The sequence below is a fragment of the Cervus elaphus genome, chromosome 10, assembly GCF_910594005.1.
Source record: "Cervus elaphus chromosome 10, mCerEla1.1, whole genome shotgun sequence".
Taxonomy (NCBI): Eukaryota; Metazoa; Chordata; class Mammalia; order Artiodactyla; family Cervidae; genus Cervus; species Cervus elaphus.
In genome coordinates, this window is record NC_057824.1 from 24,050,935 (window position 1) to 24,075,734 (window position 24,800).

Here is a 24,800-nt window from a genome sequence, read left to right on the forward strand (position 1 = left end):
GCCCCCGCCTGAATGAAGCCACACAGGTGAGCCCAAATAAAACCAGAGGAGTCATGAGAAATAAGAAGCCACTGTTGTCTCAACCACTAGCTGCTGCTGCTGCTAAGTTGCGTCAGCCGTGTCTGACTCTGTGCAACCCCATAGACGGCAGCCCACCAGGCTCCTCTGTCCCTGGGATTCTCCAGGCAAGAATACTGGAGTGGGTTGCCATTTCCTTCTCCAGTACATGAAAGTGAAAAGTGAAAGTGAAGTCACTCGGTCATGTCTGACTCTTTGCGACCTCGTGGAGTGTAGCCTATAAGGCACCTCTGTCCATGGGATTCTCCAGGCAAGAGTACTGAAGTGGGTTGCCATTGCCTTCTCCACTGGGTAATTTGTTATGCAGCAATTGCTAACCGATACAGGGGGGACAGAAAGAACTAAGCAAGGCTGGTGCTCAGGCTGCTGACTTGAGTGCTTCAGCAGGGGTAGCATCAGTCTCTGAGATGAGAGCTCCAGAGACAGGAACTAGTTTGAGGAGAAAGCTGTGGACATGTTTGTCATGCTCACAGGAGATCCATGCAGTAAAATCCAATAGGCATTGATTGAGATAAATGGGTTTGAACTTGGTGAGAAATAGAGGCTGGAGACGTGGAAAGTTCCACTAAAAGTGGTCCAAGAAGTCTTGAGGAGTGCTTGTGGTAAGAAGTGGTTCTCAAACTTTAGTGGATGTCATTACTATCTGGTGAGAATGTGAAGATGCAGATTCCCAGGCCTACCCCTCTAGTTGCTGATTGTGTAGGTCAGGGATGGGCCCGAAGAATCTGCTTAGCCACCTGGCTTCCAGCCTTCTGCTCCCAAACGCAACAGATGGAAAATCCCATCCCAGGTGAGGCAGAGGAGTTTGGCTGGGAGAGTAGGAGACCTGGAGCAAAGCTGAGAGCAGCTTTGTTTGATTTTGTTTTACTTCACCGTCATTCTTACAGCCTTGTGAGGAGGAATAGGGAGGGGAAGGTTAGAGAACAGTCGACGCTTTCCTCCCTGCCACTGGTCAAAGAATGAGGTAAAACCACTGGGTGAAAGGTTGACTGAGAACAAGACATTCACGTGACTTCAACATGTCACCCACAAAGTCCATATTAAATACAAATGGAAAATGGTACCATTCCCTGGCGTGTTTCTGTTAGGGTACACATCATCTTTATCAAGTGATCAAGCCCTAATATCATCAATGGGACCAACTGGTGTCATGCACCTCCTGCTGTACCACAACTTCAAGTGCATTCTGCTAAAAACTTTAACCTGAATTTAATTAAGGGGGTTGGGGGAGCGAGGATGGCAGGCTTTTCCTTAACTTGAATATAAAAGTGTATATAAGCTAACAGTTTTGCGTCAATCAAATCTCTTGGGTATGAAAATGGCATTGATGTAGGGCAACCCCTTTGTTTCTAGCAGACACGCTTAAGTATTTATCATAGACAACTGAGGCTCAGTTTTAAAAGGAACAGAAAACAGCCCTCAGTTTTAAAAGGAACAGAAAACCGCCCTAAGCACTTGTCACAGGGTTCGCGCGTGCGCAGAGTCCTCTTTCGGAGACTCATTTCGCGCAGCCGGAGGTCCATATTGAGCGCCACGAGACGGAAATATGCAACCGCGGTTTCCGGTGACCGCGTAAGCGTCCAGGGCAGCAGAATGGAGGAGGTGCCTCACGGTGAGAGCGCGGAGGGGGAAGGGGGAGCTGAAAGGAGAGGAACCATTCTAACTGCGATCTTGTCTCCGCGCAGACTGTCCAGGGGCCGACAGCGCCCAGGCAGGTCGAGGGGCCTCATGTCAGGGGTGCCCCAACCAGCGGCTCTGCGCTTCTGGAGCTGGTGCTGCCGCGGACCCGGGTGAGGAAGGGGCAAGGCTTCAACGGGAAGTGAAAAGCGCTATTCCGGAAGAGGCGGGGCGTGGGTGGAGTTGGGGAGTAGGGGTGAGTGACAGGGTCGGGGCCCAGAGGAGGTGGGCGTGGGGACGTCTGCAGTTGAGGGGTGGGGCTTGAGGAATGAGTGACAAGAGCGGAGCCCCGAGGGGAAGAACGTGGAGAAAATTGGCGGGGTCGGGGCGGAGCCTGAATCAGTGACTGGCGTGGAGTCCTAAGGGGTCTCGGGAGGGGCGGGGCAGGGGCGAATGTCGGCAGGGTGAGGGGTGGGGCGAAAAGTTTGAGTGACAGCAAGTGGAATTGGTCGGAAGGAGGGCGGCACCAGCCGGAATAGGGTATAAACTTTGAAGTCAGGGAGCTTGGACTTGAATCCTAGCTCTGCCAGCTGTTTTCTTTGGACAAAATTTCCCTCCTTTTTGAGGAGCGCTTCTCCCATGAATTCAAGAGAAGTATGAATTAATCACTTGCAGGCACAGTGTTCTGTGCTGTGATTGAGACAGATGAGGTCATTAAAAAGCCTTAACCTCTCTGACCCTCCGTTTCCGCATCAAACTGGGGAAAAATAGTTACAGTGTTTTAAGGATTTGAACTAGGAGGAAATACTGAAGGCATAGTATTATAAATGTGTAATAATGATGGTTATCGGTGACAGGTACTACGTAGGTACTACGTGCCTGCAGTATTTGTCAGTATCTCATTCCCAGCACTCCTGACATTCAGGGCTGGATAATTCTCTGTTGTGAGTTTGTCTCTGCCCTGAACACTGTAGGACATTTAGCAGCATTCCTGCCCTCTACCCACTACATGTGGGCAGCACTCCTTCCTGTGGCAACCAAAAATATCCCAAGACACTGCCAAATGCGTCCTGGTGGGGTTTGCCCACAGGTTGGGAATCACTGCTGCAATTCAGAGCTGTGTTCTGGACCTGGGAATATAGTATGAACACTGCTGAGTTTCCTGCTTCATGGGCTTTATGTTCTAGTAGAGGAGATAAATGAGTAAACCAAGAAGTAAGGAACTCTCAGATGTGCTAGTAGCCTTGTGGGTTGTTTTTTGGATTTTTTGTAGCTCTTATTACTACCATTGGTGAGGTGCTGTTTCACTCATGATCCCTTGAAATAGTCAAGGATTTACCTCCTTCCAGCCCATCGGAAGAGTGACATTCCGAGAAAGACAAATATCATATGATATTGCTTATATGTAGAATCTAAAAGAGTGGTACAAATGAACTTATACACAGGACAGTGTCACAGATGTAGAAAACAAACTTATGGTACTGGGGCAGGGCAGGGGGGTGATAAATTGGGAGATTGAGATTGATGTATACACGCTGCTAGATATAAAATGGGCAACTAATAAGGGCCTACTGTATAGTACAGGAAACTGATCAGTACTCTGTAATGACCAAATGAGAAAAGAATCTTAAAAGCAGATATATATATAGATATAACGGACTCACTTTACAGCAGAAACTAACATAACATTGTAAATCAACTCTACTGCAGTAAAAATTTAAAAACTAAAAGATTGAGTTAGGGGCTTGGTCACCTGACTTGCTTTCTTTGCAGCCATAGAGGAAATCAAAGAAAAAATGAAGACTGTGAAACACAAGATCTTGGTGTTGTCTGGGAAAGGCGGCGTTGGGAAAAGCACGTTTAGCGCCCACCTGGCCCATGGCCTAGCGGAGGATGAAAACACGCAGGTGGGACTTTGGGGGAAACTGGGAGAGGCTCCTTCCTTTCTCAAGGCTCATGATGGCTGGCAGGGGGCTGACTCTTAGCAACAGTTGAATTGGCCTCTTTGGAATATAGATCCCTGCAGAGGGAACAAGGAAATGCAAGGGAGTTGAGCAATGAAATGAATATTTCATTGGATTCTCGAGCCATGAACATGGATACCAGGTGTACATTTCTCTAGGCTTGCCAATTATTCATCATGTTCAGTTCAAGCTTCTTTATGAATCTTTATGAAACCCCCTTTCTGTCTTTTCTATCCAGGGGTCTGCCAACAAGAGCCTATCTTCCTATGGCCTATGAACTCTGGGTGGTTTTTACGTTTATAAATGGTGGTTCTTACAGTGTCACATTAAAACCTACATATCATCCTGGATTTTGCCGAGAAAGCCTAAAACACTTTCCATGTGGCCCTTGAAGAAAACGCTTGCCGACCCCTGTCCTAGGCCATTCACTTACACCCACGTACACAGAGGAGCAGGAAAATTCAGATTCCCCAGGGCCGCTCTCGGGATTTCAGCTTTAATAAAAGGTATGAGAGGGAGAGGAAGAGAAAATTTTTACCAAAACGGTCAACTGGAAATTTGTAGTTCCTGTGATATTAAAAAAAAAAAAAAAAAAAGACAAGACAGGTTATTCATTGGGCCTCATAGTTTTGCTTTGATCATAGAACATGACCCCAATATTCACTTTGATTACGGTGTTATACCTGATGAAACCATGAATACTGGGGGTTTTATTTTTTTTGTTAACAGAGAATGCATTCCACCTTTTTGGTTTTGCCAAAACTCTACGTAGATTGCCAACTGTTTTTCCACCAGAGGACTGTTTGGGGCTTGCAGGGGTTCAGTGTAACATAGAAACAGCTTTATTATGCTCGTGTTAAAAGCCTTTCCAGACCATTTCAGTTCTTTCCACTGTCTTGGTGTGTGCCTTCTTGCATACATTGATGCATTTTTGAAAATTAGTTTTCTCTTTTTGCATTTTGAATGTTGAAATTTATTTTATATGTATAAAGGCTAGCTTTTTATATTTGTCTTGTAACTGACTAATGGCCTTTCCCTTTTATTTGGCTTTCTTGTTAAGATAGTACTAGCAGGGACTGTAGAGTACTTTTAATATTGACATTTCAAAACTGCACCATATTGCCAGTTATTTTTTTAAAACTGTAAAAACTGGATAAATGCCAGTACTTTGTACTTGTGTGAGATAAACCATTCTATTCCAGTATGAAATAGCATCCTAAATACTTAATAAAATAAAGGCTAAATTTCCTCCATGAAAAAAACCCCATAAAGGCAGCTCCCATGGGCAGGGGGATGCAGCCCACCATTCCAGCCTGCCCTCAGTATGTGTGTGCACACACACAGATACACACACAAATGCACAATGACCTCTTTGATACCCCACCGAGGACTCCAGGAATATATATTTTTATAAAGATATATAAATCATTGGGTTAAAAAAGAGTTGACTTGGGGGTCAGCAGACTCTTTATATGAAGCACCAGGTGATAATTATTTTAGGTTTTGTAGGTTATACAGTTTCTGTAGCAACTCTCAGTTCTGCCCCTTGAACACGAGATTAGCCTGTGAACAAATGACTGTGGCTATATTCTCATAAAACTTTGAATTTCATAATTTTCACATGTTGTGAAATAAATATGTTCTTTTGATTGTTTTTACCCCCCTACTCTAAACACGTAATAGCCATTCTTGGCTGTGGTCTGTAAAAAAACAGGTGGCATTCTGGGTTTGGCTCCCAGGTTGCAGCTTGCCAGCCCCTGGTTTGGTTTGTAGCCCAGCTGTGCCAGTGCTGGCTGGAGAAGAACTTTGTTGCAAGAGGACTGATGCGTTGGGGAGGCCGTGGCCTTCTGGAGACAGTGCCGAGGTGGGACTAGGGAGTCCAGAAAGCTTGGTGTTTCTCTCACTGACTGTGGCTCTGAATTCCGCTCGTTACTCATTTCTCTTCCGATCATTTTATGATGTATCGAGCCACTCCCGTTGGCCTGCCTGACTGATGTGGGCTTCTCTGGAGTCTGATATCTGTTACCCAAGGTGTGTTCAAGGGGTCTGGCGAAAGGGAGAAGGGACTGCCCGGGGCTGGGCAGCAGGTTGGAGAAGGTGTCCTCTGGACTCTGATGGCAGCCGGTGGAAGGTGGCGGGAGGAGGTGTAGGCAGAGGTGCAGAGCTGGAACCGCCGGTGCAGACTGGACAGGCAGGCAGGGCAGGGCTGCTGCTGCTGCAGTGGAGGAGCCGAGAGTGGGGCTGGGCCAGCCCAGGAGGCTTTAACGCTCCAGGAAGACATTCTCGTGGGAAGGAGGCATGGTCTGAGCTTTGCTGCAGCAGCAGTCGAGTGTGTTGTCAGAGGGTGATGGTGAACCAGCAGGAAACGTTGGTCTTGTCTCCATGAGGGGCCACAAGGTCACAGCTAGGGCAGTGGCCGGAACCAGGGGCGGGAAATGAGAGCACAGCTGGGGAGGTGGAATAGCTGGGCGTCTAACTGCTGGAGAAGAGCGAGGGTCTGAAGTCTAGCTGAACCTGTGGGGCCAGGGAGGGCGGGGGCGAGGTCTAGCGTGGTGGCCAGGAACACAGGCTTTGGAGTCGGTCTGCCCACCCTCACCTCCCAGCACCGCCCACACCACTGCTGTAACCATGGGCAGGTTATCAGACTCTCTCTGCCTCAGTGTTCTCATCTCTAAAATGGGACTCAGTCCTGAGTGAGATGATGCATGTAACTGTAAAATGCTTAACACGACACTTGATGCATAGGAAGTGTTCAATCAGTGTCCCTCATAGTCATCATCATTATTTCTTCATTCCACTACCTGGAGTATTGAGGGGGTGAAGACCACCACAGGAATGAGTGCACATGATATCTTTCCTGCATCTTTCACTCAAGATACCCCTTCTGTTGGGGGTGGAGGGGATGTGTTAATAATTCCTCAAAAGGAAATTGGTTAAACTTTTCCCAAGAGAGAGTGAGGCATTCTAGACCGAGAGGCTAGAGACTCGAGAGGATTGACAGAAGTCTCTCATTAGGGTTGTAGGGATGGTATAATTTCCCAGGTCCTCAGGCTCGGATGTAAAATGTCTAGCCCATTAATACACACCAGCCTGAAGCCTCAAGAACGGTCTTTAGGATGAGTTCTGTTGCATTCTTCTTGAGGTCCAGCAGAGGGTGCGTGAGGCAGACAGCGGTCCAGTGTATGAACCCCTTTCCTGACCCCGGTGTGAGATCATGTGAGGGTCACGGGGGATTGTTGAGACGATGGAAGAGGGAAGCAAGAAACTAATTTGGGGCAAGTTAAAAAGTTACCCAGAGGTGCTGCACTTTGGATCTAAGACATAAGAGCTTTCAGGATGAATAGCTCTGCTCTTTAAAGTGTTTCTGAGAGCTGTCTCAGACCTTTTCACATATCACATGGGGAAAGCAGGGCATTTAGGGTGGAAAGAGTCCTCCTGGGCTGGACATGTCACTGGCAAAGAACTTCTGTGTGTTTCCTTATTCTTACTTTCTCCTTTAGAAGTTGAACCTACACCACTGTTAACCTTCAGCATCACAGAAAAACAGGGCTTGCTCAGAACTCAGCTGGAGGGGCCACTCTGGCCCTCCTCGCCAGGCCCCGGGAGCCATGGGAAGAACCTTGGTGTTGGAGTCCAGAGACCTTGGTTTAAGTCCTGGCTTGCTTCCTTGCTCATTGAACAAGTCTATGGGCATCTCTGAACCACAGTTTCTTCTTCGGTAAAGCAGAGTTATAATGATCACACACACACACCCCGCCCTCCCCCCAGATTGAACCACAGTTTCTTCTTTGGTAAAGCAGTTATAATGATCACACACACACACACCCCAAGACACACACACACACCACCCCTACCCCCAGGATGTGGTAAGGACCAGGTAAACAGTGGCTGGACCTGAATCTGTGAACAACCTGATACCCTGGTTCATAAGCTCACCTTGAAAATAGGCTGTATTGAGGGTGGCAGGGGTTGTGGGGAGCATGGGGGTGTTGATGTACTTTGCAGTTGTTAGGAGTCTTGACTGTGTTTCCAAGGCCCGGAAGGGAATGTTGTAACTCTGAGGTTCCACTCAGTTCACGTTTGACCCGGTTTCTCTGTGTCTCCTCCCTTCCCTCCTTTTCCTCGAACCCCGTCCCCTCTCGATCGTGCATACCCGGAGGATTGGAACTGCCTTGCATCACTGCCTTGGTCTCTTCTTGTTCCCCAGGTTGCTCTTCTAGACATTGATATATGTGGGCCATCAATTCCCAAGATCATGGGATTGGAAGGAGAACAGGTAAGAGCGACATTAAAAAAAAAACGCCGGGAAATATTTTCTTAAAATGAACCTGAGCCCTGAGCTGAGCACCCTAAGCCACAGGGTCAGTGGAGCGCGTGCGTTTTTACCTGGATGTGACCACATCAGGGAGGGTTCAGTCAACGGTCTACTTTTAACAACAGCCCTGAGTTTGGGGGTGTGTTGGGGGGGCGACCCATCTATAAGTTCATCCAAGTTCATCCATCTGAGAAGTGTTCGTTTTGATGCCGTCTTAGAGGGGAAGGGAAAGAGCAAGTCAAATGCAGAAGTCAGACACGAAAACTTGGTCCTGGCTGGGAAAGCTTGAGTAGGGCTGGCAAGGGCTCTGTAGGCTGGAAGCAAGGGAATATTTCTGCCCCTGTGGTCACTGGGGAAGTGAGGGGAAGTGAGACTGTGAGGCGGGCGGGTGACGCGGGGTTGGGTGGTGGGGGCAGCCGAGCTAGGTGCCGCTGCCTCCCTACACCCTGGTGCGCAGAGCCGGCCAGGAAGGGGCTGCCCAGCGGGGTGCATTTTGAAGCCAGCCTGGAGGACCAGCCTTGTCTGGGGCTGTTGGGACGGGTTTGTTCTTTACTGAAGCACTGGGTGCTGCGGTTCAGAGGTGAACAAGGCAGATAAAGACCCTGCCCTCATGGGAAGGGCCAGTGACAATAGGAATCTCAGTGAAGCGAGGGGATGGGACAGATGGCAGGGAGAGGGGCCCGGGGAGCCTCTTTCTGGGAGGAGGTGGTCAAGGGCACCCTGCTCAGAGAGCCCGGAGGAAGGCATGCTGGGCTGGAGGGGTGTCCTCAGCCCAGTAGCCTGTGGGGCCAGGCAGAGTGGCCCGCAGGGTGGCAGAGAGTAGCCCAGGCGGACGGGGCCAGCCCCTGGGGACTCTGCTCAGGGCTTGGCACTTGCTTCCCACGTGCTGAGAGGCGCCGATGCTATGCGGGGTCAGAGCGGAGCAGCGGGACCATGGCTCGACTGCATACCCGCGGGCAGCAGGCTCCGGAGCGCGGGTCTCCCTTCATCATCAGTCACACGCCCGTACTACTCACTGAGCCGGCACACAAGTCATTTATAAAAACTGAACTTTGTAAATGGTGACAAATTCCACTCTTTTCTTCTCCTACGCTGTTGGATCATTGGGTTTACCCCCTCCCTTTCAAGACCAGTGACTTAGAGAATGAGTATTAATAGGAATTAATGGGTTTGGTTTTTTTTTGAAATGTGACTTCAAAGCCAGTGACAAGGAGTTACATATTACCTGAATTGCGTTTCTGTCAAATGTTGGGGACAGGCACCTCTGTAGACAAAGTAGATCCATGGTCACCTAGGAGTTGGAGGAAGCGTGGGGGTTGGGGGTGACACTTGAGGGTTGCAGGGTATCTTCTTAGAGTAACCAGAATGTTCTATCATTGATTGTGGTCATGGATGTGCAATTCTGTGACTATCCTGAAGCCATTTAAGTGTACACTTTAACTGGGTGGGCTGTGTGGTATGTGAATTATATCTGAGTTGACTATTTAAAAAAGTAAGATGTCATCAGGAAAAATGGGCTTTCTCTTTTGGCTCCAATGTTGCCTGAAGCGTAAATTCTAAGACTGATGTGCGGTTAGAAATTGCGTAAGTTCCAGTTTCATAGAAAAGCGTCAGAGTGGACTTCAACCCTGGCAGTTTGTTGTTGCTTACTTGCTAAGTCGTGTCCAGCTGTTTTTTGACCCCAGGGACTAAAGCCTGTCAGGTTTCTCTGTCCGTAGGATTTTCCAGGCAAGAATACTTGTTGCCATTTTCTTCTCCAGGGGATCTCCCCAACCCAGGGAAGGAACCCGAGTCTCTTGCCTTGGCAGGCGGATTCTTTACCCCTGAGCCACCAGGGAAGCCCTCATCCTGGCAGTTAGTGAACACCTAACTGGAAAGGGTCTGGGTCTTGAAATAGCCCCAGCTTCCCACCGATACCCCTTTTCCCAGGCCTTGTCCCTTGGGGCAGCAGCTCAGGCCACCAGTGGGAGGGTTCCATGTCCACTGCTTCACTCAGGGTCGTCCCTCCACTCCTTACGGAGGCCGCCTCGCTGTTCCTCAGTTACCTGCATCTTCGCGGCAACCCCCAACCGATTTCTGTCACACTTTTAAAATCCCCCAGATCATACTGGACTCTGATGATCATTGGTTCCCTGACCAGATATTTAAGCAGAGTTTCCAGATTGCCCAACCTGGGAGGGGAGAGCGTATGCACTCTCTCATCTATATCTTGGCTTCCCAGGTGGCGCTAGTGGTAAAGAACCTGCTTGCCGATGCAGGAGACATAAGAGACAGAGGTTCGATCCCTGGGTCAGGAAGATCCCTTGGAGGAGGGCACAGCAACCCACCCACTCCAGTATTCTTGCCTGGAAAATCCCATGGACAGAGGAGCTTGGTGGGCTACAGTCCATAGGGTCGCAAAGAGTCGGACACGCCTGAAGCGACTGAGCACGCACCGTATCACCTAACCCCGACCCCCTGATGCTCACTCCCTGTTAAGAATTCAGTGGCAGCCTTTAGGACGATGAATCGTAATTTATGAAGCTGTCCTCCTGCTGCGTAAACTTGGCGTGTAAAGCGTGACCAGGGTGTGTATTTTCTCACAAGTGAGACAGGCTCCTGTTCCCATAGGTTCACCAGAGCGGCTCGGGCTGGTCTCCAGTGGTGAGTATCCACCCCAGGCCTTCCCTTCGGGGTGGTGTGTACATGGCGGATAGTGGTGGGCAGTCAACCGGTGACTGCTTATCAGTCAACAGGTAGTCACTGAGGCACTTTCCTGGGCCTGGAGGATCCAGTTACGACCAGAGATTGGCTCAGAGAGTAGCTCCTTCCAGTCTGTGGGCCAAACAGTTGCCCCCGTCATAGATGGAAAGTAGTGATATGCGAATGAATGACTGTGGCCCTTTTCCAATAAAACTTTATGTAGGAAACCAGAAGCGGGGCCAGCCAGATTAAAACAGCAGGTTGGTTGTTGTTTGGTCACTCCGTCATGTCCAGCTGTTTGCGACCTCATGGACTGTAGCACACCAGGCTTCCCTGTCCTTCACTGTCTCTCAAAGTTTGCTCAAGCTCATGTCCACTGAGTCCATGATGCATCCAACCATCTCATCTTCTGTTGCCTCCTTCAGAGGAGACAGTATTTGTTCATTTCAGCTGAGGTCACTGTCATTGCCACCTAGGACCATATGGTGACTCTTTCAATCCCCCCAAATATGGTAACCTTTTTTTTTTTAATGATTTTTTTTTTTTTTTTGGTGGGGGAGAAATTTAAGGATTCAAAAAGTGAATATATACTCACATCATATAGTAACTTTGCCCTCTCAATTGCTGCTGCCAGCACTCAGACACAAGACATAGGGAAGTGCCTGGCACTGTGGTTTGAAGTAAAATGTCTCTTGCATCATCCTTTCCAGTTCCTGGAAGACAACTTGGGGGTGATGTCGGTGGGTTTCTTGCTCAGCAGCCCCGACGATGCCGTCATCTGGAGGGGACCAAAGAAAAACGGTTTGTCACTCTGCTTTCTCTCTCTCGTCACGTCCTTCCAGGGACAGAAGCGGATCCCATCCCATCAGGACAGCCTGTGTCTCTGGTGGCCTCTTTCTTCACTGGTTAAAGAGAGCCCATAGAAATTCCAATTTTACTTAATAAATACAACATTACAAATTTTCATATCTCTGATGGGTTTTGCTCTCCTGAAAACCCATCTAATCCTGAAGTGATCCCTCCGGTGGTTTGTGCTCTTGTTTGTGTCAGAGGAGGGTGAGGGGTGAAGTCAGTACCAGTTTGAAAGGGTGTCCAGGCTGCAGGTATGGAAGTGCCAACCTGGGCGAGGCTCCTCAGCCTCGGTGCTGTGATGTTCCGAGCCAGACAATCCCTTGTTGGGGAGGTTGGGGGGTGGACGGTCCTCTGCATCACAGGGTGTTGGCAGTTCCCTGGCCGCACCACCCTGGAGGCGAGTAGAAGACCCCCTAGTTATGGACAAGCCCCGAGGCACTCCCAGACCCCGCCGATGGAGCACGTACGTGAGCTGTGTGTAAGGGTCTGGAGCTGCGCTTTTGTAGGGTCAGAGGACAGGAGACAGCATGCATCACCGCGGCCTCCCCCGCAGGCATGATCAAGCAGTTCCTCCGCGACGTGGACTGGGGCGAGGTGGACTACCTCATCGTGGACACCCCGCCCGGGACGTCGGACGAACATCTCTCGGTGGTGCAGTACCTAGCCGCGGCGCACATCGACGGGGCGGTGGTCATCACCACGCCGCAGGTGAGCGAGGGCCAGGCGGAGCGGGGTCCACACTGCACTGCACCGGGGGGGTGGGGGGGTCTCTTTCTCCCACAGCCCAAGGCCCTGGGCTCCCCCACACCCTGGCTGGGATCTGCAGAAACCTTATGTTTATCTTCAGTTCAGCCATTGTCAGTGGACAGGGAGGCATGAGGTGGCTGGGGTGGGGGGTGGCTAGTGCAGGGGTGGAAGGGGGCCTGGCCCGAGGATGGCGGTGGAGAGAAGATGGATGCTTCATTAGAAATGTTTCCTGATGGATATTTAACAGAGCTGGGCGACCAGCAGTGTGCTCTTAGACCCTTAGACCAGCCGTGCTCTCTAGAGCAAGTCCCAGAGAAGTGACCTTCAAGGACAGTGGAGTTGGGACATCCACCCCGATGGTGGGTGCTGACAGCGGGCAAGGCTTCCCATGTGGGGCAGGGACACATGGGGACTCTGCTTTCTGTGAGCCTAAAACCACTCTAAAAATGGTCAAAAGCAACAGCAGCAATCAAGTTGATGCAAGAGTGGCCTCTCCAATACCATATTTACTGTGAAAGGAAACAGTCCCCTTAGGTCCAGGAGGAGGGGAGCGGCCGTTCCCCAGGAAGCCGGTGAGGATGTGCTGTGTCTGTCCTGTGTGCGTCACTTCTCTAGAAAACAGGACTTCAGGCTGGGCACACCCACTTCCTCGGATCCTTGCCCATCCAGCAGCTGGCTGGCTTTGGGCGTCATTTTTGAGAAAGCAGGGCTTTCAGAGGACACTCGGGAGAGAACCAGAGGCACCCTAAGGAGATGCTTAGTACCAGCGGGTTTACTTTCTAGCCAAGCCCTTTTGTCTGCACCCCAGCCTCCAAGGGCTCCAGGGGCAAACATGGGCCTCAGGAGAATAGCCTCAAAGCCCGGGTCCACGGGGGCCCATGACCATTAAAGCCGTACTTGACAGCACACAGCACTTGGACATGTGTCTGCGATAAAGTTAAAGGTGGATTGCGGAGGGTACTAAGCTCTGATTACCCATGCTCCTCACACAGAGTCCAGAAGTGAATTGGCAGGGCTCCAAACCGGGTAATATTCCTTATTTTCTTTTGTTCTATAAAGTTGTGGTCATGATAACCAAGGTCAGAGGTCGGCAGACTTTTTCTGGTAAGGGCCAGAGAGGAACCATTTCAGGTTTGGCAGGTCACAGGGTCTCTGTCCCAGCCCCCCAGGGGCACCGTTATGGGATGAAAGTGGCCAGAGGTAATGTGCGGGTCAGGCTGTGCTCCAGAAGAACTCGATCTATGAAAACAGGCAGCCAGCTGAGCGTGCAGGCTGCCCCCCGCCCCCGCCTAAAACAGGGCTCACGCGTGGTTGCATGAAGCACTCACAGAACGGTTGTTGTTCAGTCGCTAAATCGTGTCTGACTCTCTGCAACTCTGCACTGGCAGGCAGGTTCTTTACCGCTGAGCCGCCAGGGAAACCCTTAGGTACAGAGTCTCTAAAGCTTCACGGCAGTGACGCCGCAGCCCTGCAGCTGTCCCTCCGCCACGCGATCGTCCCCTGTCTGTGCCCAGACTCTGAAATAACCAGTCTTCTGGAACCTTCACAGGAAGTGTCGCTCCAGGATGTCCGGAAAGAGGTCAGCTTCTGCCACAAGGTGAAGCTGCCCGTCATCGGGGTGGTGGAGAACATGAGCGGCTTCATCTGCCCCAAATGCCAGGTGAGGGCACGTTCCCCTCAAGGTCCCGGCCTCCATGCTTGGGGAAGTGGTGGGGTCGGGTGTCTGGGAAACTGTTTCTGCTTTCCCCGTCATTTGGGAACTGGAATGAATCATAGTTTAAAAAAAAACAAAAAACCCTCTGTTGCCAATTTAATGGAAATTCTTTTCACGTTCAGAAGAGCCTTTTTTTTTTTTAAGTTTCTTTAAAATGTGGTCTGTTCATATGATTCGGACACAAACTCAAGATTCTTCCCCGTTTCACGTTGCCTTTCAGAAAGAGTCCCAGATATTCCCACCTACAACGGGGGGTGCAGAGGCCATGTGCCAGGACCTGAAGATCCCGCTGCTTGGCAAAGTGCCTCTGGACCCACGCATAGGTGGGTGTATCCCTCCCGCATGGGGCCCGTGTGCCCCCCAGCTGAGAGCAGCAGGGAAATACGCAGGCGTGTGGTGAGGGAGCAGGAGGGCCTTGGGGAGGCGGGAAGGGCCTACAAGAGTGGAGGAGAGATTGGTCAGGGAGGCATCCGGTGTGGGGAGGCGGCAGGAGAGGAGGTCACCAAGGAGAGGGGCCAGGCAGGGGTGACCAGGGGAAGGAGGCGAGGGCATGTATTCGAGTCCTGTCTCACACAGGAAGTAGGTCCTGGCGTGAAAGTCATCAACAGAATCAGCCTTGAGAACCCCGAGGAAGGGCCCCCCCTTGCCCTATCTACAGGGAAGCCCAGCACAGCCCTCCTGATGCCTGGATGGGTGAGCAGGAAGGCATGTTGCTGGCCTGCCTTCAGGGGTCACGCTCCTCTCTGGGTACCAGAGTCCTCAGGCCCCCCACCTCCATGCCACACTCACTCCAGGGCATCAGCTTGCTGTGTGGAGCAGGGGGACAGTCACCCCCTCTTGCAGTGATACCCACCACCGAATTTCTTTCCCCACCGCAACAGAGTCGGGCTTGCTGAAGTTAGATGTGTCTATGACGAGAAAGTGGGGCAGTGAGGTTTTGCAGACAAGGCCTAAGGGGCCAAGGGAGACTCTCGGGGGGTTGGAGCCCAGGTGTGGACAGCTCTGCAGCTGAGCCTTGTGGTTTGGACCCCAATTGTCAGGAAATGAGACCAGGGAGGGTGGGTGCTGTGTGTGCTTAGAGGCTGAGGCCGTGGGCCACGGCGCTGGTTGGGAGGAGGTTAGGGCGGGACCGAGCCGGGCATCAGCGCGGAGAGGAAGGGACACAGAGAGGGGAAGCGACAGGCTGGGACAGGTGGGGAGAAGGTGGTGTCCCCGAAGTCCATGCTACCCAGCGTGAACCCCCGGGGAGCTGGGGATGCCCCCCAGGACCAGCGAGCACGGGAGAGCCGGCTCCCTGCTGACACTGTGTGGAGCGGGCAGGGCCTTAGCTTGTCAGCTGGTGAGAGGTCAGGAGCAGAGGGGGCCGTGTCCACAATGGGGGGACGGCATAGAGGGGGCCAAGAGCACAGTGTGGAGGAGGCCTGCCCCAAGGAGGGGGTCTGGAAGACCCCAGAGCGCCTGGGCGCCCAGCAGGGTGGCTCCTGGAGCCCCTTTGATGGTGCCCACCTCCAGAAGCACTTGTACCTGGTTCCCCCCCGGGAAACAACTCTGGCTGCTTTTCCAGCCTTCCCGAGTGTCGTCGTCACATTGACCAGCGTGTCCCTTGGGGTCGTAGGAGCCGGGACCACCCCTCAAAGCCCCTGGAGGCAGGCTGGCCACGCAAGCGTGTGGGGCCGGGTGGGCAGCCGGCCTGAGTGGTCACTCCCGCCAGCTGCAGGCTGCGGCGGCCTCGGGGCTCAGTCCTGGGCTGAGAGGATGCAGTGCCGTCCAGTGGGCACACTCCCGTGTGACAGGGGCACCTCCCCAGACCTCACCTCCAGTTGAAACCGCAGAGCCGGGGACAGCGAGTGTGGGAAAGGATGCGGGTAAACACCGCCATGGGCTGCAGTGAGGCGGACAGGGCCAGGGAGGCCGCTGAGGACCCCCAGAGCCGCTTTGTGCAGTGAGGGAGCCGCCCCGTCACCAGGGAGACGGGAGGACGTGCGCAGCCCCTGTGCAAACACGCAGCGAGGGAGCTGCCAGGCTTTGGCGTTGGGATCCCAGCTTCCCGGCAGCTCGCCCCAGGCCTGGACCACCCCCACCGCCCCCGTCGCCCCTCCGCTGGCTCTGGGCACGGGCGGGTCCTTGCCGGGCTCTGAGCCTCAGGCTCGCCTGATAGGTGGGGATGTGATGGAGCCACCGTGAGGGCTGGACAGCATAGGCGAGGGGGGCGGTCTCGGACAGGGCAGGGCCCAGGAGAGGGGAGGTTTGTGGCGGTGGGGAGCCAACCAGAGCAAGTTGTGAGGGTTCGGGCAGGTCTCCTGGGGAAGGGAGGATGAGGAGCAAGAGGATGCCGGGTGAACATCAGGAGGAAGTGGCCCCACGAGCCTGCTGTGGGACCGGTGACCTCCCAGGCCTGGTCCTGCGCTTCCCTAGCACTATACACAGTGCCCAGGCCATATCGGGTCCCACTCCACACCCCCAAACCCCCAGGTGTCCCTGTCCCACCCAGCAACGTGCTAGGGGGGATGATTGCTCCACAGTTGGCCTGGCCAGGGTCCCCCCAGAGGCTGGGGAGCAGCTGTGGGTTGTGGGACCACTGATCCTGCTTCTCCAGCAGGAGTGGGGGGCAGGGGGCGGGGGCAGGGTCTACTCAGGACCAGACAGGAGAGGAGCTCCCCCCGGCCCAGGCCCCACCCCATGCCCATCTGGATGGGTTGATGCCAACATGGAGTGACCTTCAAGGTACAGTTCCACAGGGAGAAAGCAACAGGAGGAATGTGTGTATGCTCCCAAGCTTTTTTTTTTTTCCAAGCTTTTTTTAAAAAAATACTTGAGTGTGTATATGCATATGTCACACTTACATGCATATATTATTTCTAGAAAGGCAGCTGACACCCCAGTAGCTTCCCTTGAACTCAATTCCTCATGGTGTAACCTTCTGTCCTCCCTTCCTTTCACTCTGAGCCTTCATTATCTTACTGGAGAATGAATCGATCTTTTTTAAATGCAGGTTCCCGGGCCCACCCAGGAGCTGCTAAATCTGTTCTTTATGGGGCCCTGGAACCTGCATTTGCCACACTTCACCCAGAGGGTTCTCAGGCACACACACACACACTAAACAGCATTGCCCAGGCACAGGTCAGAGCCAAGAGGCAACACCAGCCAGACCCGCTGCTGGGTGAAGGGGAGGCAGGCGAGGTCCCAGAGACCCCGACGTCGTGTCTCAGCTTTGATCTTCATTATGAGGGAGGTGGGCCTGAGATCTTCCATGTCACAGGCACAGAAGGAGCCCCAAGTTCAGGTCACCACTGTGTTTTCTTCGTGGGTTTTAATTTCCCTTGCTTTGTTTCTTTAAGGTAAGAGCTGTGACAAAGGACAGTCTTTTTTGGTGGAAGCACCAGATTCACCAGCCACTGTCGCCTACAGAAGTATAATTCAGAGTAAGTGCTTAAGGGGACCTGTGAATCCAGAGGGCCACGGGGCCAGGAAGTGACGCACGTGAGCAGAGTGGGCTTGGGCGTGAGAAGATCCTATTTGGTGTTGTGAATGGCCATGCAGCCTCCACGGGGACACGGGGGTGGTGGGGTCTGGGATGACCCCCTCAGCCCAGGAAGCCAGGAGTCTGGGAAAATCTTCCAGTCCACCAATGTTGTGAACTAAGTCATAGCTTAAAAACAGAGCGAGGGTGAAGTTTACAGTATAGGAAATAGTAATATTACACCTCAGTAAAACTGTAAAAAGAATTTAAGAAGGGGGAAAAAAAAAAAAAAGCAAAGCGAGCCAAACCAGACCCAGGTGCAGGCCTGATTCAGTCAACGGGCGGCTGTCAGAGACCCTGAAGTTGAGGCAGGTGTGTCAGTAGTTAAAGCTCCAGGCTGCTGGCTTGTGGCCGAGCCCTGCTGGCCTGGTGAAATGGTGTCCAGGGTAAACAACAACATTTCTGGGATCCTCGATCTGTAGAATGGGCCGACAGGAGGCCTCCAGCCGTGGTTGTAGCCACTGATGGGCGGCCAGCAGTAACTGGACTCACTTGCAGAGATTCAGGGCATCAGCTGAGACGGGACTCTGGGGTGAATTAAGCCACCCGGGGACTCCGCCCCATTTAGACGCGGCCTTGCCAGCCTAGGGCAGGGCCACCGAGAGCCACCAGTGCTTCTGCGCCTGCTGTCCTGTTTTCCAGGAATCCAGGAGTTCTGTAGTCAGCGTCTGCCAGAAGGAGAGAACCTCGTCGGCTCCTGAGACAGGAGGCCGTGAAGAACGGCAGCAGCACGAGCCGTCCGTCACGCCTGGCCAGCGTGGGGACAGAGCGGGTCACAGGCAGAGAGGGACCAGCCCCGGGCATGGCGTGAAGTCACTTTTTCAGAGACACTTTAATCATCTAGCATTTGTACACTTTCCTTTAGAACGTACGTAAAGGGCGTTCTTTACAGATGTGCCATTTGAAAAATAAAAACAGCTCCTCAAACCTCTGCCCCGAAGCCTGCTTCTCGTGAAAACCCAGCAGCTCGTGGATCATGAAATTCTCTTCTCTGTCGGAAGCTGTCCTACAGAACCTCTCACTTGTGCCCTTGCCGCCTTGGAAAATAAGCCTGAAAAAGAGCCAGAGGGACAGAGGGAGGGACTTGTGGCTTCGCTGCAGCCTCGTTCTTGTGGTTTAGTCACTAAGTCATGTCCGAGTCTTTGCGACCCCATAGACTGTAGCCCGCCAGGCTCCTCTGTCCATGGGATTCTCCAGGCAAGAATACTGGAGTGGGTTGCCATTTCCTGTTCCAGGGAATCTTCCCAACCCAGGGGTCAAACCCGAGTCTCCTGCATTGGCTGGTGGATTCTTTACCACTGAGAGCATAGTGCAAACACTGTTCTCCGATGGAGGAAAAATTCAAATAGCGACAGAGCCTCCCACTGGGGCTTGGGCCAAAGTCAGTGCACAGGATGCAGCCAGGCATAGTCAGAAACCTGCGAATCACCCACATGAACAGAATTGGGGGTCAGTGCAGACGCTCCATACAGGAATTATGTGTTTACTGTATCTGGCGGTGGGCTTCCCCTGGTGGCTCAGCCGGTAAAGAACCGCCTGCAATGCAGGAGACCCAGGTTTGAGCCCTGGGTCGGGAAGATCCCTGGAGGAGGGCATGGCAACCCACTCCAGTATTCTTGCCTGGAGAATCCCATGGACAGAGGAGCCTGGCGGGCTGCAGTCCATGGGGTCACAAAGAGTCGAACACAAGTGACTAAGCACAGCACACACATCTGGCAATTTTCAGTGCCAGACACGACAATTTACAGGGTTTTTAAAGTTGCATGAAAGGAGAGATGCAAAGTGTAAGAGAGCCTTATTGCCATGAGATGCTCACTGTGTTTGAAAGACTCACAGGAACTGAGAGCAGCTTAGGGAAGGGGAAATTCCCGTTTCCCCTCTGATTCCCAGCATGGAAGTGGAAGGGGCACACGTCCCCCTGTTCTTTTCCACGCCTCTCGTCACCTGCCCCCCTCGCCTGCCCAGGGTCAAATCTGTACCTGTTCAAGGTAAGGAAAGTGGAACCCGTCTAAAGGGCCGTGAGGCCACACACAGCCCAGGAAGGCCCAGCACACAGGTTGGTCCCCCCCCAATCCCCGCCCCCACCCGCTGTGCACACAGGCCGCTCGAGCCCCCTGGGGTGCCCACCCAGATCACAAGCCCAGCTGAGCCCAGGGGAGCCATGCTTCCATGAGAACCCCTAGCCCTGCACCATCCAGGCCACCATCTCGACCCCACCGCTTACCTAATGCTTGTGAATCTCCAGCCCCTCGAGGCCAGGCTTCTGAAAGTCGCTAGGACAGGCCTGCAAGAGGAAGAGACAGCCCTGGTTTTCTGTCCCACATGTACGTGGCCTGACTGCCGAATCAAGGCCAGAGCAAGTCCACGGTGAACCGAAAGCCTGCATGGCTGCTTGCTCAAGGTCTTGGCTTAAAGCTTAAGTGCACTATTCACACTTAAGATAGCTCAAACCATTTCAGGAAGAGCCTGGTCACATTTAGAAGATCTGTTGTTGCTTCTAGAACTCAGGATAGGTTTAAAAAAATTGTTACAGCTCTTAATTCTATTGTTGTGGTGGTAGTTTAGTCGCTAAGTCATGTTCGACTCTTTGCAACCCCATGGACTGTAGCCCACTAGGCTCCTCTGTCCGTGGGATTTCCCAGGCAAGAATACTGGATTGGGTTGCCATTCCCTTCTCCAGAGGAGCTTCCCAACCCAGGGATCGAACCCAGGTCTCCTCCATTGCAGGCAAACTCTTCACTGTCTGAGCCACCAAGGAAGCCCTCCATAGTTTAAAGAAATCACTCAAAACCAACAATGGCAATCACAAAAGGACAAGCGCTGTGTGATTCCACTTACGTGAGGTCCCTAGATTAGTCAGATTCATGTGGGTAGAAAGTAAGTGGTTGCCTGGAGTTTACTGGGGTTGGGGAGGGTGGAGAATGAGTTAAATGTTTAGTGGGTACAGAGTTTGCTTGGGTGAAAGAGTTGTGGTGGCATGATGATGTGGGTATACTGAACTGTACACTTAAAAATGGCTAAAAGGGTAAATTTTGTTGTGCGTATTTTAACCACGAACACAAAACCCCAGCTAACACTGGCAGCCTGGCTGATACAGAAAAATATCATAAACTGCCACTGCCAGCAGGCCTCCTGGACTTTCAAGTGTCTGAGGATCAGGGGTCCAGGAGTCAGACTTGAGTAACTCACCGTCTGGAACACCGTCTGGGACAGAAAACTGGCTGTGACTTTGCTGATGTCGCTCTCGCCTCCCATCTTACACAGGACGTAGCCATACAGGTTGGCGGCTTGGAGAGAGATCCCAGCTATCACCAGGGCCTGCATTCAAACGAAGGAGAGATCATTCTGAGAGCAGAGATTGAAACGGTCCTCCCAAACCAAGCAGGAGTGGCTCTGGCCCACACCCACCAGTGTTAGCCAGCCTTTATGGAGAGCTTCCCTGGTGGTTCAGATGGTAAAGACTCTGCCTGAAATGCGGGAGACCTGGGTTTGATCCTGGGGTCAGGAAGATCCCCTGGAGAAGGGAATGGCAACCCACTCCAATATTCTTGCCTGGAGAATCCCATGGGCAGAGGAGCCCAGTGGGCTACAGTCCATGGGGTTGCAAAGAGTCAGACATGACTGAGCGACTAACATAATCATAATAATACAGATACTCAAGGACACCTATTAAACACCAGAAACCGGAGAGGCTGGGGCCACTATCGTCCCACTTTACAGGGAGGACATGGAAGTCCAGGGAAGCTCAAGTTGCCTGAAGTCCCAGAGCTGAGACTGAGCGAGGACCCAGACTCCAGAGCCCACACTCAGTTACGCTGTGGCTTATACCGTCTATGGATATTTTGTCTCCTTGTGGAATGAGCTAGGTCATGGCAAAGCAGTGTTGTAACTCAGAAATAAAACTCCAGAATCCTGAGGCTGGCTTATTCCTACTGAGGCAAGTTTCCTACCTATCCAAGCTAGGATGTCATCCACTTTTTCTAGAAATACCTCTCAGCAGCATTATTCATATGGACCAGAAGGTGGAAACCACCAAATGTCCATCAGTGGGTGAACAGATAAACAAAACGTGGTCCGTCCAGATTAGGGAACAGTATTCAGTCACAAAAAGGAAAGCGGTACTGATACCTGCTACAACTGGGATAAATCCTGAAAACATTGTTAAGTCAAAGAACCGAGTCACACAAGACCATGTATTGTATGATTCTTTTATAGAAAATGTCCAGAGAGCCAAATCTACAGAAACATAAATTCGTGAGTGGCAGGGGGCTGGGATGGAGGGGGGCGGGAAACAGGGGCGGTGTGGGGTTTCCCTGGTAACTCAGCTGGTAAAGAATCTGCCTGCAATGCAGGAGACCCTGGTTCGATTCCTGGGTTGGGAAGATCCTCTGGAGAAGGGAACGGCTACCCACTCCAGTATTCTTGCCTGGAGAATTCCATGGACAGAGGAGCCTGGCAGGCTATAGTCCATGGGATCATGAAGAGTTGGTCATGACTGAGCGACTAACACTTTCACAAACAGGGGCTAGGGGAACAGAGGCATGGGGAGGGTCATAGCTAAAGGGCTCAGGATCTCCTGGGGTGATAAAAATTTCCTAAAACTGACTGTGGTGCTGGCTGCACAACCCTGAAAACAGACTTGCTGTTGTTCAGTTGCTCAGTCGTGTCCAACTCTTTGTGACCCCACTATACAGCCCGTGGGGTTGCAAAGAATCGGACACAACAGAGTGATTATCGCTTTTTTGCTGACTGTAGCCCTAGAGGCTTCTCTGTCCATGGGATTTCCCAGGCAAGAATACTGGAGTGGGTTGCCCTTTCCTTCTCCAGGGGAGCTTCCTGACCCAAGGATCGAACCTGTCTCCTGCTTGGCAGGTGAATTCTTTACCACTGAGCCACCTGGGAAGCTCCTGAATCATACACACAAAATGGGTGCACTGCCTGGTATGTGAATTCTTTCTTAATATAGCTGTTTCAATCCATCAATCGCTCAATCAAGAACAAAAACCCACTTCTTCAACCACCGGTTCTGTACCAACATCCGAGCGAGTGTTGCCTTACCAGCCACTTGAGCTTCAAGGAAAATAAGGAGCTAAAAAAGAACACGATCCAAATCATGGGACAGACGATGAGGCCGAGCCAGAAGACCCGCGCTTCCGCCTCCGTGGCAGCCACCGTGTCTGGAGAGACCTGCAGCAAGAAAGAGATTCGGATGTACAACTCGCAGAAATGGTCCCAAAGGAGCGTGCTCTGATTTTCGTTAATATCACATGTGCTTCTGCCAGTGGGGGCTCTGAACGGGCACCAGCCGCCATGGGCCTTGTGTCCGGGAGGGATCAGATCATGCAGAGCTCAGAAGGAACCCACAGGGGCTTTCCACGGCCGTTTCCTCGGCTCTAGCTTGACAAATACTGGAAGATAACCTTTCTGGCTTCAAAAATCCAGTGGCTTTTCCCATCTTCATCAATCTGGTTCCACCAGCGAAGGCCCACCATGAGTCGTCCAGTTACATTCTGAGAAAAGTGGACAGGATGCTCATAAGCAGATCACAGGTCAAGAAAGAGGCCTCATCTTTTCCTGGATGAATAAAAGTGACCCGTTCATGTCGAACCTGAGGAGAGGGGGACTGAAGAATGGGGCTTTCTCGAAATCAGTTTTGAGGTCTGTAATTCTTAACTAAGCTTACCTTAAAAGGCAGCCTACCTGTCCATCGACACAGGATGGGTAAGGAAGATGTGCTACATGTATAAAATGGCGTATTACTCAGCCATGAAAAGGAATGAAATAATGCCATGGCAGCAACATGGATGGGCCTAGAGATTCTCGCAGTGAGTGAAGTAAGTCAGACAGAGGACAGATACGATGTGACTTATATGTGGAATCTAAAAAATGATGCAAATGAACTTATTGACAAAACAGAATTAGAGTTATAGATAAGAAAATAATCTTATGGTTACTGGGAGGGCAAAGTGGGGGAGTGATAAATTAGGAGATTGGGATTGACGTATACATACTACTATATGTAAAATACATATATTTTATCCCTTCTCCAGCAGATTTTCCTGACTTAGGAATGGAACCAGGGTCTCCTGCATAGTAGGCATATTCTTTACCAACTGAGCTATCAGAGGAACCCATATATAAAACAGATAACTAATAAGTACCTACAGTGTAGCTCAGGGAACTTTACTCAATACTCTGACATGACCTACATGGGAAAAGAATCTAACAAGAGCAGATGTATGTATAACTAATTCACTTTGCTGTATGCTGGAAACTGACACTACATTGTAAATTAACTATATCCAATAAAAACTTTTTAAAATTAAGTTCCATTCACAAAAAAAGAGACTCCCCAGACATACATACACACATATATATCATATATACATATATGTATTCCTATTTATAGAATTTTAAAATACATTATTTATAATATGATATATGAAATTTACAAAAAATCCAAAACCCTATGGAGTTGTCTCCCTCACATAGTACGTGTCTGCAGGCATGACAGTGGCCACCCAGAAGCCATTTATTCAACTATGCGATGTACTTTTTTCCTCTGATTTTAAGTGATGTTGGCTTAGTATTCTTAAGTCCGCATAAGGGTCAGTGAGTGGCTAGAAACGCAGCCCCGTGTTTCGGGAGAGAGGGAGTCACAGGTTGCGGGGAGCCGGGGCTTACCTTCACAGACCAGAAGTCAAAGGACAGGAGGAGAAGCACGGTGACGAAACAGCCCACGAAGCTCTTGCTGAACCAGTCACAGCCCACGTAGGTGATGATGGCACTCACGCGAAAAAACAGGTGGAAAAATGTGGCCACTGGGTGCCTAGGAAAGAACCCAGAAGCCCGCTCAGACCAGGGCCCCAAGGACAGTGGCCAAACGTGCTCTGTGGTTTCCACGACCCACATGTTCTCCGCGCGTTTCAACCCAGACTCCACCAGGGCACAGCTCAGAGAAAGCATCACTCGCCTAGAAGACTCGAAACTGTCCTCATCACACCAACATTTTTCCCACCCTCGAAGAATCCAGTACTTTCCCATAATATGACTCCAAATATCACTTGCCCTCTTTGAAACTGTGTCACCTTTGAAGTGTATTGTGACACTGATCACCGCCTTCCTACCTAGCAGCAACAATGACCAGTTCCCCAAAGGGAAATGTTGGGTTATTCCGTCAGTAATTGAGCTGCTTGGTCACATGCAGCCCATGGGTTCAGAAGCCTCACATCAGCGGGGGCCACGTGGGCATGTCCGGGTCCAAACCACTGGTGCTGGTGACGAGCAGCATTTTAACCCTGGAGCAAGAAA

The 24,800-nt window shown here is 51.5% G+C and overlaps 2 protein-coding genes across 3 annotated transcripts in view; one reads left to right on the forward strand and one right to left on the reverse strand.

Moving 5' to 3' along the window:
• The first annotated feature begins 1,576 nt into the window (after positions 1 to 1,576).
• Positions 1,577 to 18,420, forward strand: NUBP1 (nucleotide binding protein 1). Its single transcript, XM_043914315.1, has 11 exons — positions 1,577 to 1,690; positions 1,764 to 1,868; positions 3,469 to 3,602; positions 7,867 to 7,935; positions 10,585 to 10,617; positions 11,367 to 11,457; positions 12,062 to 12,216; positions 13,805 to 13,915; positions 14,190 to 14,292; positions 17,308 to 17,391; positions 18,132 to 18,420. The coding sequence occupies exons 1-11, from the start codon at positions 1,672 to 1,674 to the stop codon at positions 18,188 to 18,190; spliced, it is 963 nt and encodes a 320-aa protein (XP_043770250.1). The 5' UTR covers positions 1,577 to 1,671; the 3' UTR covers positions 18,191 to 18,420.
• The window catches only part of TVP23A (trans-golgi network vesicle protein 23 homolog A), a 33,343-nt gene continuing 26,845 nt past the window's right edge, over positions 18,303 to 24,800 (reverse strand). For both annotated transcript variants that reach the window (XM_043914317.1, XM_043914316.1), the window contains 6 exons: positions 24,174 to 24,318; positions 22,910 to 22,999; positions 22,548 to 22,676; positions 20,679 to 20,807; positions 19,714 to 19,773; positions 18,303 to 18,540 (listed from right to left, as the gene is read on the reverse strand). In XM_043914317.1, coding sequence (XP_043770252.1) covers positions 19,714 to 19,773; positions 20,679 to 20,807; positions 22,548 to 22,676; positions 22,910 to 22,999; positions 24,174 to 24,318 — 553 coding nt within the window. In that variant the 3' untranslated portion in view covers positions 18,303 to 18,540. The remainder of the gene's footprint in view (positions 18,541 to 19,713; positions 19,774 to 20,678; positions 20,808 to 22,547; positions 22,677 to 22,909; positions 23,000 to 24,173; positions 24,319 to 24,800) is intronic.

Bases quoted from the DNA above. Each gene is read 5' to 3' on its own strand.
- NUBP1 (XM_043914315.1), top strand. The intron at 7,936-10,584 runs GTAAGAGCGACA...CTGTTCCCATAG, and splicing joins TGGGATTGGAAGGAGAACAG to GTTCACCAGAGCGGCTCGGG. The intron at 10,618-11,366 runs GTGAGTATCCAC...CATCCTTTCCAG, and splicing joins GCTCGGGCTGGTCTCCAGTG to TTCCTGGAAGACAACTTGGG.